General features: G+C 39.9%; 1 protein-coding gene and 1 long non-coding RNA gene across 5 annotated transcripts in view; one reads left to right on the top strand and one right to left on the bottom strand.

The window, feature by feature from the left end:
• Positions 1-1,667: 1,667 nt before the first annotated feature.
• Positions 1,668-5,125, top strand: LOC121893859. Its single transcript, XR_006095440.1, has 6 exons — positions 1,668-1,743; positions 1,828-2,217; positions 2,907-3,402; positions 3,566-3,620; positions 3,727-3,838; positions 3,997-5,125. It is a non-coding gene; the product is annotated as an uncharacterized LOC121893859 (long non-coding RNA).
• Positions 5,126-5,853: 728 nt separating this feature from the next.
• The window catches only part of raly (RALY heterogeneous nuclear ribonucleoprotein), a 127,781-nt gene continuing 119,595 nt past the window's right edge, over positions 5,854-14,039 (bottom strand). For all 4 annotated transcript variants that reach the window (XM_042405975.1, XM_042405976.1, XM_042405977.1 and 1 more), the window contains 4 exons: positions 13,344-13,463; positions 9,706-9,899; positions 8,648-8,695; positions 5,854-6,284 (listed from right to left, as the gene is read on the bottom strand). In XM_042405975.1, the coding sequence (XP_042261909.1) occupies positions 8,651-8,695; positions 9,706-9,899; positions 13,344-13,463 (359 nt within the window). In that variant the 3' untranslated portion in view covers positions 5,854-6,284; positions 8,648-8,650. The remainder of the gene's footprint in view (positions 6,285-8,647; positions 8,696-9,705; positions 9,900-13,343; positions 13,464-14,039) is intronic.

Genomic DNA, 14,039 nt, shown 5'->3' with positions numbered 1-14,039 from the left:
TGCCACTTTGCCAGCTCAAAACTGCATCTCCAGTGTGTGAATTTATTCTTTTCAGTTATGTTATCGAGTATGAGCAGTGCTGTAATAGCTTATGTCTTGTAAATTGAATAAAACATGCAAAAACATTGGTATGGTCCTTTAACCTGACCTTTACCCGACTGTAACAAAAATAAGCCGAGGGTTCAGCTCACACGTCACTTTACAGACGCATGTAACTACAGTGTCCAATCCTTGGTATTATCGTTAAGCCCTCTCTTGGCAGAGAAATGTATCCTTGACGTTATATTTTATCCCAACACATAATCTTTGTGAGGAAGTGTGCACTTTTGTTACAAACTGCTGTTGGCCTCTTCCTGGAAAGACCTTGAATCAAAAACAGACAATCTACTCTCGGAGGATTTGGACTGTATTAGGATTTTATTTTTCACCATAGATAAGGAACAAAGAGTGAAATTCAGAGAAGGAATGGGAGACTGAGGGAGTGTGTGCATTGTAGCCGTCGCTGGAAGTTAAGCTGGGGTGTCAGTCAGAGTCTCAGTCTGACAAAATAGAATTTGTAGTTTACAGCCAGCAAAACCCCACAAAAGAATTGATACAGCCCCTTGAATTACCAGCACACACAAAATACGTTAGCAAACAAGAAACACAACATAGCAAAATTCAATGTTCCCCACAGTGTATTATACAGACATTGACAGTGCAAAATTCCACAATTACTCTGCAGAATTGGTGTTCCCAAAATTTAGACAAAGTGAAATCTTCTTGTCAGATTTGCACCTTTGAAATTTGCTCTGGGAATTCCAGAGTCACCTCCTGTCCTATGGTCCAGACGAGGTGCAAGGCCCCCAGGAATAAACAGCCAGGGAGATGAACGAATGGTTGGTGGTTAATGGCGCAGTGAGTGAATAGAAGTTGGATCCAGACTGCAAGGATGGGTAGCCTAACAAACGGCAGACTTTTCTGATGCACTGCCAGGGGTTGGCAGACTGGCGACAGACACTCTCGGATGGTCTGACCTCTTCCCTATGTGTGTTGGCTCGTAAGTATGCACCATACTACTTTTTGAGCTCAGTCATTCATCTGTCTAGGGGTGTGTGTGTGTGTGTCCTACAAAAGAGGCAATCATTGTTTTTTTAATGCTTGGTTTATTCTCTTTGTCATATTGGTTTGTGGGTGGTAGGCTGAGGTCATTTTTGTTTCACGCTCCATTTTTCACAGGTGGCTTTGAAGATGAAAGGGGATGAACTGGCTTCCCTGGTCCGACAGAAGGTAGTTGGGGACTCCCTGTGTGTTGAGGATTTCCTGGGTAAGTATGCTTGATATAGTCTCTGCTGTTGCTTTTCATAGGGGATATAGTTCCAACCAATGGGTGTAATCAGAAAATAGACATTTCCCTTGGAACTCCTAGGAAATGTATCTTTCCTAGGATAGGTGGTTTTATAAGGCAACTGTAGCTGCCTCCAAAATCGTGTTCTTTGTGGAGTCTGTTAAGGTGACTTCTCCCATGTCCATCACAGCCTGGTACAAGTACTGGCAGTCTTGGTCATCTTGCTGTGTTGCCCATATCTGGTTATCCAAGATGAGCAGATCCTTTCCTCCTTCCCCTTTGACTGACTCCTTTCCTGTATTCCGCCATGAAAGTAAATTCCTGTAGCCGGACGGCCCACCGTATGAGATGTGGATTTTAAAGACCCACTGCAGCACTGAGTGGTCGTTGGCTACAGTGAAGAATCTTCTGTCCAGGTAATATCTCCACCTTTCCAAGGCCCACACCACAGCCAAATACTCATTTTCAGTGGCTGAATAGTTGCGCTCTGCTTTGTTTAGGCTCCTGATGCTGCCATATGCCAGAGCTTCTTCAGTTCCAAGCCCGGTTTTCTGGGCAAGCACGGCTCCAAGGCCCATGTCACTGGCATCAGTGTAAATGTGACACTTAAAAATGTGACACTTAAAAATGTATGGTCACAATTGTTAGGTTGGAATTGCTATTTTATGTATTTTTCTGTGAAAAAGGGCCAGATTTAAACATGTTTTCATTATGGATTTAAGCTTTATCTAAAAGTAAAGTGTGCTCCTTCTGCTCCACCACAAGAGGGAGTAGCTACCAAAACAAGCCCTAGTTGTAGACTGCGTAAGGCTTCCTTCCACAGACAGGGAACAGCCTGCTGAATGAACACAACGGACATCTCTTTTCTCTGTTTTTCCTGTATAAAACAGGTTAGTAATGTGTGTAAACTTATCACAACTTATCCGTAAGGACTTTTTAAGCCTCTCTGATGTAGTTTGGACCAAGCAACGGTAGAAAACTGTGTGTAGAGACTTTTTGAATTCAAATGGAGCAAAACAGAGTTTCACTAGCTCCCATGAGTAAATGATGACACAAAATGCCAGCCTTGCTATTGTTTTTTTCATTTGCTAGTACTGTATCTCCTTGACATCTGCCTTATAACAACTGTTTAGCCAAAGGTTTAGTGTACAATTTAATGGTGTATTTATTATTCTTTGTATTTTGTAGAGGTGTTCATGTCTGCAGTAAAACAGAAAAGGCTAAACAAAACAAACTTAAAAACAGTGTTACAGCAGCAGTAAAACAGTGTAAGTTTTAGTGTACTAAGATTTTACAGCAATATTTGGTAACTTAACTATTACTGGTAAAAGTAACAATGGATTGGTGTATAGAAGTTGTATGCTGCTATTGTAGCAGTAGCCGGTGACAATTCATCATTGGTGTATTGTGAATGGATGAATTGTGGAATTTGTTATGTGAAGATTATTGTGAACAAGAAAGTTCAAAGTTAAGTTTAAAAGAGAGAAGAAAGATGAATTCTGTTTAATAAAGACAGAGAACAGCCTGATGAACAAACGCATCTAACATCTCCTTTCTCTGCTTTTCCTGTATAAAACAGGACACATCATCTGTTCACAGGTAACTCATGTCTGAGGCCAGTAACATAAACAACAAAATGGAGGTCAAAGCTTAAATGCCCTTGGATGAGTGGGGAGACCAGACACATTTTCAGGGTTTCAAAAGTAGACTGGCACTCAGATATCCACTTGACTCTGGCTCCCTTGCACTTCAGTGCATTCAGGGGTTCTGCCAGCTGAGGGGAAGTTTAGGACAAACCAGTGGTATCAGCCAATGCTACCAGACATGCTTAAGAACCACTGGACTGCCTTAAAGTTAGTTGGCACTGGGAATTCCTCTACTGCCTTGGTTTTGTCTGGATCTACCTGAATACCTATGGCAGATACAAAGTCACCCAGGAACTTCAGGGAGGTTTGGAAGAACCTGCACTTTTCCATGTTGATGGTCAGCCTTGTATCTCTCAGTTTTTGTAAAACCACCCGGAGGTCACTAAAGTGCTGTTCCCAAGATGGAGAGTAGATGATGATATCATCCAGGTAAACAAAACAGATGTTGCCTCTCAGCTCTCCCAAGGTCATTTCCATCAGCCTCTGAAAGGTTGCTGGTGCATTTTTGAGACCAAAGGGCATGACATTGAATTGGTAGAGTCCAAAGGGACAGGTGAAGACTGTTTTTTCCCCTGTTGTTCTCATCCATCAGGCACTGCACTAACCACAGTTAAGGTTGATGGTGGAGAAAATAACAGAGCCAGCAAGTGAGTCCAGAATTTCCTGTATAGGGGCAAAGGGTAAATATCGTGTATGTCACTGTGTTAAGTTTAATGTAATTCACACAAAACCTGGGCTTCCCATCTTTTTTAGGAATGAGTACCACAGGAGATGCCCAAGCCAAAGATGAGGGTTTGATGATGTCAGCTGCCAGCATGTCCACCACTAGCTCCTTCATCACCTTGAGTTTCACTGGGGAGACTCGGTAGGATTTTTTTTTTATTGGAATGTCCTGATTGACAAGATTTTATGCATCAGAACATTTGTTCAGCCCAGTAAGAAAGAGTACACATGTAGCAGATTGCAGATCTGACTCTTTTCTCCTCCATCCAACTGAGCTCTCTCCACTTCCTTGTGCAACAGCTCTGCATCCAGGCTGGAGAGGATAGGATGAGCAGCACTCATAAAAGGAAGTAAAAGTAAAGCAGGCCCTTCCCAGTCCATTTGGTAAAGTAATTAGTGTCCTTTTTTCCTGCTGTTGCTCCTGAACCAGTACAAATTCTGTCCAACATCCATTTGCAGTCCACTGAGACTCAGGAAGTTCAGCCCCAGGGCTGTGGGAAAGGCAAGGCTTTGGGATGAAAGCACTACCACTGGCAGAGTACAGGTATGATCCTGCAGTTCCACTACAATGTAGTAGTAATGCTACCCCGCATTAGCAAGGCATTATGTTTGTGAAAGAGACTTTTCAGATTCAATCACTAACGATGAAACCAGGAAATCCCCTGATATTTGAAACCTAGGAGTAGAGGCATTGTTGCCGTTTACCATCACCAGGGACAGGTAAAGGTGTCAGGAAACAGTTGCTCAGATTGCTCAGTTGCATCAGTTAGGCTGATGATGTCACATGACTACACTCAGTGCTCTCCCCATCAGGTAAACAACTTCAGTTACCTAAAAGCTTTTAGACCACTGTTCATTGAAGGTTTCTATCTGCAAATTGTAAGTAGTTTTTCAATAAGAAGGTTGTGCGCATATTTACTTTGGTCAATTATCTCAGCTTTTTTACAGTATATTGTCCATAAGCGAATGTCTTATATACAAGATACAAAATATATTGGCAAATATTGGACATCTTCCTTCTTATAGATATTTCAGTCCAATAATCTGATATTGGAGATCTGCTAGGTTGTTTAAAAATCTGTCCAGTATCCACAAGAAACCCAAATATAATTGTGACTGAGCAGGGACATGCACAGAAATTTTAAGAGATAGTGGCAACTGACTGTATTGTCCCCATACCCTGATGCTGGAACACTATATAATATATAATGATACACATAGACACAAAAATGCACCTGTTGTCCATAAATTCACAACTACTTCCAACTTTAATAAAAGATATGGAGACAAACCAACTTTAACCTCATTAACTAGTATGTCCCTTGCTCCCTTTATTGCCTCACTACATCACACCTCTTGTGATCTTGTTTTAATCTGAAAGACTTCATGTTAATAAAAATATGGAGTCTCCAGGTGTCTTTTTTGGAAATCTGCCTTGGCCTTTTCATTAAAAAACACTGTAAAATGTCCATACTGTGTTCTATCTTCTGTATGTATGTATGGAGATTATATCTACATACATTTATCTCATTATTTAACACTTTGGCCACTGTTAATATGAACATCTAACATTGTGACATTATATATATATGACTGAAAATAAGGAAAAGCATAATAGGTCCCCTTTAATGAAAGCTATGATGTCCTGTTCAATAAAAGCAGCAGGACTGCTGAGTGATTACCACAGGAAGACTGGCCTCAACCACAGAGAAGAAAATAATTAGACTACAAAGAGCAATAGGAAAAGGGTTTATTTGTTTTAATTATGAGTGGTGTGATCAAGTTCACAAGCTTGACTTGTGACCGCATTTCTGGAAGAACTTGGTATCCTGTGTAGTCAAGCAGCAGCCAAGTTGGTTTTTTTTTGTCTTTTTCAGTTTTGCTCTAATTTCTTGCCAAAGCAATTTGTCTTTTTGTTTACTTACATGATCATATGTACAGATATTCCAATAACAGCATGATTCATAAAACCTGGGGGATCCTTTTCACCAAGATATGTGTTCAACTTTTGTTACATTATCAAACATGAGCTGGCAGGGTCAATTATAAAAATATATATCTGTGCTTGCGTTTCAGATATTATGCAAAGACAAGAGTCAGTGTTTGTTCAGTCGATGAGTTTCCTGCCAATTTCAGGAATCAGATACTTTATCAGCATTTAGATCCAGATGTAAGAATTTCTAAGATGTTTAATGACAGAACATCCACCGCAGAACAACAATACATTTGATGCCATCGATATCATTATGCGGTACACAGGGTGGACATATTTTTGGTTCTATTATTTATGTAGTTTAACTTTAATTTAAACATACTTTCAATTCATGTTTTCATGTTTCTTACAAAGTTCCCCAACAGTTCCTTTTTCAAGGACCTGTGAACATTAGATTTCAGACCCTGTTAAATTGTATTAAAAGGGTCTCTTTACCCAAATCGGAGGGTAAGATACATGCATCAAAAGCAAGTGCAAGGATATTAAGAAACAGCTAATATAAGATGAAAAGAATAACACCTACACAGTGCCTCAAAACCAGTGTTCAAATGACAAGAGAGCCAGAGGGGTTTAGCTCCTGTAAAAGAAAGAGATCCTGGAAGCAACAAATTAAAAGGATAAATTAAAATTATTGACAGTACTGCTCCAAACCACAAATTTTTTTAAATGGACAACATTTCAATCCCAGAGGGATCCTCATCGGGTCAGGTTTGTGTCTGGAGACAGTGTGCAGGTACTCTGTTCAATCAAATCACAAAAAAGATAAAAAATGGTATACAATGGATTTTAGATCTCTTCTGCTGAGACTTCTTTTGTTTTCTCTACTGAGTCTTCTGCTGCTGTCCCTACACAATAAGGTAAGATTTAATTTGTGCTGCTCAAATCATTAAAAAAGAAAATCTCAACAGCAATATTTCTCAGCAATCTCTGAAACTACTTAAATCATTGTGTAGTTATCTGAGCTGTTATTTGTGTTATTTTATGTAACTGTTTGATGATGTTCTTTCAATAAAAAACATAGATTTTAGAGCGCCCCAGGGAAATCCAGAATTTGAAGCTCTGTGATTGGCTGATCAGAGGACCCACCGCCCGGAAGTATTTTCCTAACTGTCGCTGTGTTAAGGTTTTCTTTGAATGACATCTTTAACATTTTTCAACACAAAAACATAAAAGTGCCCTTGATAACTCAACAATACAGCTATATGAAATCATCTTTCTTAAAACATAGTCTTCCTCAAGTGTTGCACTATGTTCTTCTGTCGCTCTGGAGCTTGTTTTCTGCTCCTTTGTTGGGGAAATAATGTTTTAGCTGTGTGTGCTTGGGAGTGGGTGACTTGCATCACTGCGGGGGTGTGTTGTTGTGAAATGTGTAGCGGTTGACGGAGGCAACTAGCTGTCTCAGCTGGAGAGCTAATATCTGCAGGGTGTTTCTAGTCAGATAGCGCTGTTTTTGTTGTGGTAGATGCTGGTCGTTTGTTAACGTTAGCGGCAGAGAGGCAAGGCACTTGGGAATGTGCAAAAATGTAACATCTTTTGGATTTTTGCGGAAAAACTGGCCCAAGTCCTTAAAATAGAAATCAGACCACAAGCTGTTATGGATCACTAAGAAAGTCAGTGAAGGTCCCATTTTTTAAGTGATGTTACAACCCGTTCCCTCATTAGCAATAATACATGCAAATTGCTTCACGATTCTTACATATAGGACCTTTAAAGCTGTGGATGATTTGCCAGCCAATATCTGTATATTTACCAAGGCGTGCAAGAGATTGTGTGTACATCTGGCTGCATGTGAGTGTGTGTGCATGCAACCGTATGCATGGTAATGTGTTATTTTCATACTTTTTTGCTCTCAGCAAATTTCCTCCTGTGTGTAAAAACAGTTCCAGTTGGTTGGTTAAATTTTCTTGCTGAAGATTGCATTTTTCACCTGTTTCTGATGAATTCTGGCTGTTTTTACATACTTGGACTAAGATTAAATTCTCATTCACTGTCATTAAATGATAATCAGCGCAGACTAACAAACAAACTAATTTGTTTTAGAATATTTACTTAAAAAAACAACAAATTGAAAGAGACAAATAACTCACTATGGCTAAAAGATGAAAAAAAAAGTGGTGGAAACAGTAAATAAAATAGAAAAAATGAGAGGGAACCTAACAAACTGCACAAGCTGTTTTGAAGTGTGTGACATGTTGGAATTGCATCAACATGTCCTGATAAATTATGATGTTTGGCAAGGAATTGTACCAGAATCATCTGTGTCTCGGCTGCTTTAGCAAAGTAAAAAAAAAAATTGTGTGCAAATGTGGCTGATTTGGTCATTTTTTCATCCTTGAAGTCAAGGCTGATTTATGTCCGATTTGCCCCTTCAAAGCACTACAGAGAGTTGTGCTCAATGTTCTGAACAAAAAAATCTGGCAATAAGAGCAATCAGGCTGCCCCCAATAATTTCGAACCTGTTTGATATTTGTTTGAATATGGATATCACTGCTTTGCCTGCATGAGTCCCCATTACATTTGGTTGAGAGATCTACTAACAGGCCAAAGCTTTTACTTGGGAATTTTCAAACAGATCTGTCAGATCAGTCATAAGGAGCTATCTTTATCAGACAATAAACTTTGAACTCAATAAACTTTACTATGCCGTCATGTTTCAGAGAGCTGTCTCCTTTCACACTGCAATAGGACATTTAAAATGGCAGCTGCTAAGAGTTTGCACGTTTTATTGCTTTTTTGGACAGCCGGAGAAGGAGGAAAACCAAACTGAGATGTGTCAAGGACATGACTATAATGTATCTGAAGCAAAATACCCTAAATGTAGGGACAAAAAGAAGACCTGTGGAGAACTCACCTTGTCTTTGTATATAATATGTAAGAGAGAGAGATACTTGTCTTGTGGTTTTGTGATTTAAGAGTGATCATTTGTGAATTTGTGAATTTCTCTTTGTGAATACTCACCTCTCATGGGTGAATGGAGTCCATCTCTGATGATAGGCGACTGTTCTCCTGGACAAACAGAAAAACAGACCAGAGTCAGAGCACACACACACATATACACACATATACTCACAAATATGTACTGTAAGTATCCAAGTATTCAGTGAAATTGGCTTCAGATTCAGATTCTGTAAAATTTTAGCTCACATAAGGGCAACAAGAGAAGGCTGCAATTCAGAATATGTTCATACAAATTTGTATGAAGAAACCCCCTTTAAGTTTTTATGCTATTTACTGCAAACCTCTAAGAGTCAAACCAAGTTTATCTGTCATCTGTAGTCAACTACTGTAGAATTAGAGCTCATCAAAACACCCCAAATACCACAAGCAAAATACAGTGCGTCAAACACATTGGAGCATTAGGTATTATGATGGGAAAGTTTTATAAGCATTTGAGCACTATAATTTAAAAAGCATTATATTATGTAAAAAATAACAAAGAATGCTTTTTGGCCTGGTCTGAACAGCGTACTCTCTGTTATATACTCCCACCCACTAAGAATAATAAGCCAGAGGATAAAGGACAGTTTTCCTCTCTATGCAGCGGCTGTTGGACTTAGCCTCTGCAGGTTTTTAGAGGAAAATAAACTCATCATCCACTAGAAAATGCTGGAAAATTGAGGCTTAGCCCTGATCTTAACAATAACTTCTAAAGGGCTGCAGCCAACAGTTACTTTCAGTGGAGGTGTCTTCAAACAGTCCAAAACCCAAAAACAAAAATTTATAATAAGAAAAACAACAAATCAGACCATGTTTGGAATTTTTGCTTGATAAATAAATGATTAAATTATTAATCAATCCATCCCCTTATTCTCTTGCAAGCATGGCAGCAAGGGAACAGGATGACTATGAGGCATCAGGTTGTTGACGTCCGTTCTGAAAATCTGTTTTTACATCCAAACGTCCTCATAAAGCAGGAAGCTGACAGACGTCCTTGCAAGTCACAATTTTGCTTCATTAAACACTTTATTTCTCTCACTTTCCCTCACATCCACACATACACACGTTTAAATACACACCATGTGGTCGTCGGTGTCGTCCTGTGTGTGTTCTCCCTCCTCCTCCTCTTCCTCCTCCTCTTCTTCCTCCTCTTCGTCTTCCTCTTCAGCCTCACTGTTCTGTCTCTGCTCCTCCTCGTCCTCCAGGTCCGAGCTCGACTCCTCCCCGTCCTGCCACGCCTTCTCGCTCTTACAGTCGTCTGACTTCCTCAGCTCTGCACGAACACACGCACAAACAGAGACACAAAAAACCTAAACATTAAAACAAAATAAGATGTGTAAATTGACATAGATGTGTCAAACTGGTGGCCACGAAAACAGCTGGTTCAATTCTCCGATAAGCATAGGTGGTGCTAATTTGGGCTGAATGAGGCCCACTAAGAATTACCAGACATTTAACATCCAAAATCCTCTTTGATTCCCTTTCTCCGACTGCTGTTTCTCCCAGTTGATCCGGTCCAATAGCACACCTAATTTTCATAGCAACCTTCTTTGCACCGGGATCACCTGGGTGAGTTCACATTTAGAACAACTGGGGTAGACCACCACCTGTGACAGGCTATAGCAACTCAAACTCACTCCTGGCAGAGCTGTTTGTGATGTTAACCGGCTACCAACCAGAGGAAGGACCCCAATGCCCAGCAGCTGTCACTACAGATGTAACATTTATATACATTTCCTTTATATGCATTTCCTATTTGTGTTGTTTGTCTGTTGAGATGTGAGTTGTGCAGTTTCTCGGTTATTCTGCCTATTTTTGAGGTTAGTGAAGTTAAAGTTAAATGTCTGCATCTGCCTGTTTTCTGTTTGCAATTTCAGTCCACGCTATCTACCAGTCCTATCATATGTTTTTTTTTTTTTTAAGGCGAAATATTCACATTTACAGGCCTTTATTTATACTCTGGGGCTCTATTGGAATATCTTTGCATGATTTATAGTTCAAAAAACTCCTTATTTATCTTATACTGGCCCTTTGCAGCTTCTCAGTTCAACCTCTGTCTGAAACAGACCATTTTAGTTCCTGTGTCTTTAAGGGCCCCCTCCCGAGGAGCCCAATCTGTTCTGATTGGCCAGCTTCAGGAAGCTGCATCTTGCTAGACTTCACTTCTTTTTGTCATTCTTTACTCAAAATGAACAACTTCTCAAATACATCTGTACATGCTTGAACCTGAATCTCATCAGAAATATGCGAGTGGACAACATGAACAACCCATGGAACAAGCTTAGCAACAAAGGCTACCAACGGACAGTCGTTTGTGGGCATAGACGAACGATCTAATGTCATCACAAGGAGGAAGTAGAGGTAACATTACAAACAAAGCATTCAGAACAAGCTGAAGCCCTGGCTTTTGTCTTACAAGATGCCTTTTTTCATATGTTCACCTGAAGTTTGGGAACTTTTACCATATTCAACATAGACTTCCGAAAGCATGATATGTCCCCTTTTAAACATATATTTTTAAAATGTTTTTATTGTTAGTGAGTAGTGCTGCTTAATCAACAGAAGTGCCTGTAGTACATATATCTATCTATCTATCTATATATATATATATATATGTGTGTGTGTGTGTGTGTGTGTGTGTGTGTGTGTGTGTACAGTATATAGTTGGTATTGACTTTCACTGATTTGTTTATTCATGTATTTACTACAAATTTTATATCTCCACCAATAAATAATAATAATAAGCCTCCAACATGTCCCAGAAAGAATAAAATCTGTGTGCCGTCTATTCAGAGACCTCTGAATTGCTTGATAAAGTTTCAGATGTGGGCAGCGATTCAGAGGTCTGGAACTAGGCTACACAAACACACACACACACTTTTTTTCATACTTGGTTGTGTTCCCTAAGCTGCATCACAGGCTCTTGGTGCAGATACAAGTTCAGCGTTGAACGCTGTCCAGCACCACATGCTTTCAGAGCCACTCGGTCACAATTCAACACTGTACAGGCTGCTTCTGCTTTCTTTTAATCTTGGACTCTGTTTCCATCCACTGTCTCTTACAGTATCTGCGGTTTTGTATTTAAAATTCATACACAAAATACAGATAACAAAACATGCCTATGATGCTACATGGTAACCTGCTCTTCAGAGATGCAACCCGCAGGTTGACACACCCCTCTCAGAGATCTGAAGCCTTCTGTTCATCGCAGCGGTCTGAACAGCAGCCTGACAGCAGATGGGAGAAATATTTCTTGGCCTCCCTCTGGGCCCTTCTGCGTGCTGTTATCCTCTGTTTTCACCATAATTGTACTTAACATTAGAGCCACTAAACAACATGGGCAGATGTCAGAGTGATGATTGCCCCCAACTGCATGCTTCTCCAGCAGAATTTGACCTTTTTGTGTGATTTCAATTTTCAGTTTTACTTCGGTATGTGGTTGTAACACATAAAGCATCCGTTCTTCAGTTGGTTTATCCGTAGCCACTCTTGGCTATAATGTTACTGTTCTTTTTTATTGTTTAGTTGTTTTTGTTATATAAATTTCTTTTTTGTGCAATGAAATAACAGCTGGTCCAGATGTTCTTTGAAATAATCCATTAGTTGGTGATTACTGTGGTTACTGTAAGTCATCATGATCATCATCCACTCAACAATAGTAACCTCAACAATATCATTGTTGGGTTCAGTCTCCCCAAAACCATGAAATGCTTTAATAGATGAGCTGTAGTTTCAGTTATAGGTTCATATTTCAACTGAATGTAACTCACAGCACCTGCCAAGATATGAGTTCAATTGCTTGCATGCAACAACAACAGAGTGCCTCTCAAAACTGCTGGGATTCATCCAAAGTGCTGTAGCTTCCAAAAAATGTCTTCTCCTCCCAATCCAGCAATTAGCTGTAACGATTCTGTATTGCACGTATCATCCTCACCACCAGATATGTTTTGGTCATTTTTAAGTCAAAAGATGTCAAGATGTTTTGGTTAAAACAGGGCTATATTTTGTTTTACTGTATATTACCCTTATTTCATAAGAACTTGAATGACTATATATTTCAATTAGTAGTTCAGACCTGCATCATAATGAAATATAATGTCTGAAAATGCTTTTTCATGGCTACTGTGGCTTTATCAGTCTTATATCACATAGTGATTCAACACTTGAAGGTTCAGTTGGGCTGTAGATGAACCAGGCTGCTGAGCAAGAGACTGTATCCTGTGTCGTGCTTCATTTATGTGCATAATATACCAATACAAGCATAATATAGCTTGGTTTAAGGCTAAAAAAAACTTCCATAATGACAATGACCTTACAAAAAAAATAGCTTTCCACGTTGAACCTCATACCTGATTTTTGACCACAAGGCAACTGTTTTATAACCTCCTGGATTATGTATCTTTGTGTGATATTACCGCAAAATGAGCTCTAAGCTATCCTTTGAGTACTTTTAGCATGCATCACAGTTGGATAACAGTGTGTGCTGCAAAAATGTGGGTTAGGGAAAGAGTAACAGCTGTATTGGTTGTATTTGTAGGTGAATGGGAGTCCCTCATATTTCTGACTGTGATCATGTTGAACTGCACTGTCGGCAATGAGCATCAGAGTACATTGTTTATATGGGCTCCACCATGCTCTCATTACACCCATTATGATTATATGATGATGATTTGTGTGTGTGTGTGTGTGTGTGTGTGTGTGTGTGTGTGTGTTTCACCTGTGGCGGTAAAGTGTGTGTCTTCTGTGATCTGCTCCAGTCTGCCCAGCAAAGCTTCGATGTTGGCTTTAATCTGAGTCAGCTCTGACTTGATCGCCTGGAGCTCTGTACCTTTCACTGCTGGTAGACAGACATAGACAGAGAGAGAGAGAGAGATGTTAGTGTCCATGTTCTGATTAAGAAGTCTGCTGAGAGCAATCCAGACATTTACATTTTCAGAATCTTGTTGAGCTGCCATTATCTGATGAATTAAAAATGTTGCAGTCCATAAATGATCCTACTCAGTGTCACATGGGGCTGGAGAGGTGTGCTTCATCCCGGAGCGGTCACCAGTCCATCGAAAGGCAACATTCACAACTAAAAAGGCGCTTGACTGTCCAATGCAATGTGTTGCTGGATGATGCTGCATTGCGTTTTGCTCTGATTTGAAGCAGGTTTTAAATTTTTAACCACTGGGACTCCAAATACCTGCATGCCTTTTGGAGCAGCCAGAGGACATACATGCACACACAAGATGGGCATGCAAACTCCACTTGTCTGCATGTTCCTCTCGTGTCTGCATGCAGGGAGTTTGCACTCTTTGGGAGAACATGCAAACTCCCTCTCATAGAAATGTCTCAGTCACCTGGATCAGGTGTGAATCCAGGACTTTCGATGCTAACCACTGAGAAACAGATTTTCCCAAAATAGTTTGGA

Source organism: Thunnus maccoyii, chromosome 3, assembly GCF_910596095.1.
Source record: "Thunnus maccoyii chromosome 3, fThuMac1.1, whole genome shotgun sequence".
Taxonomy (NCBI): domain Eukaryota; kingdom Metazoa; phylum Chordata; class Actinopteri; order Scombriformes; family Scombridae; genus Thunnus; species Thunnus maccoyii.
The sequence above is the reverse complement of the archived record's forward strand: the minus strand, read 5'-3'. Positions and strand labels throughout refer to the sequence as shown.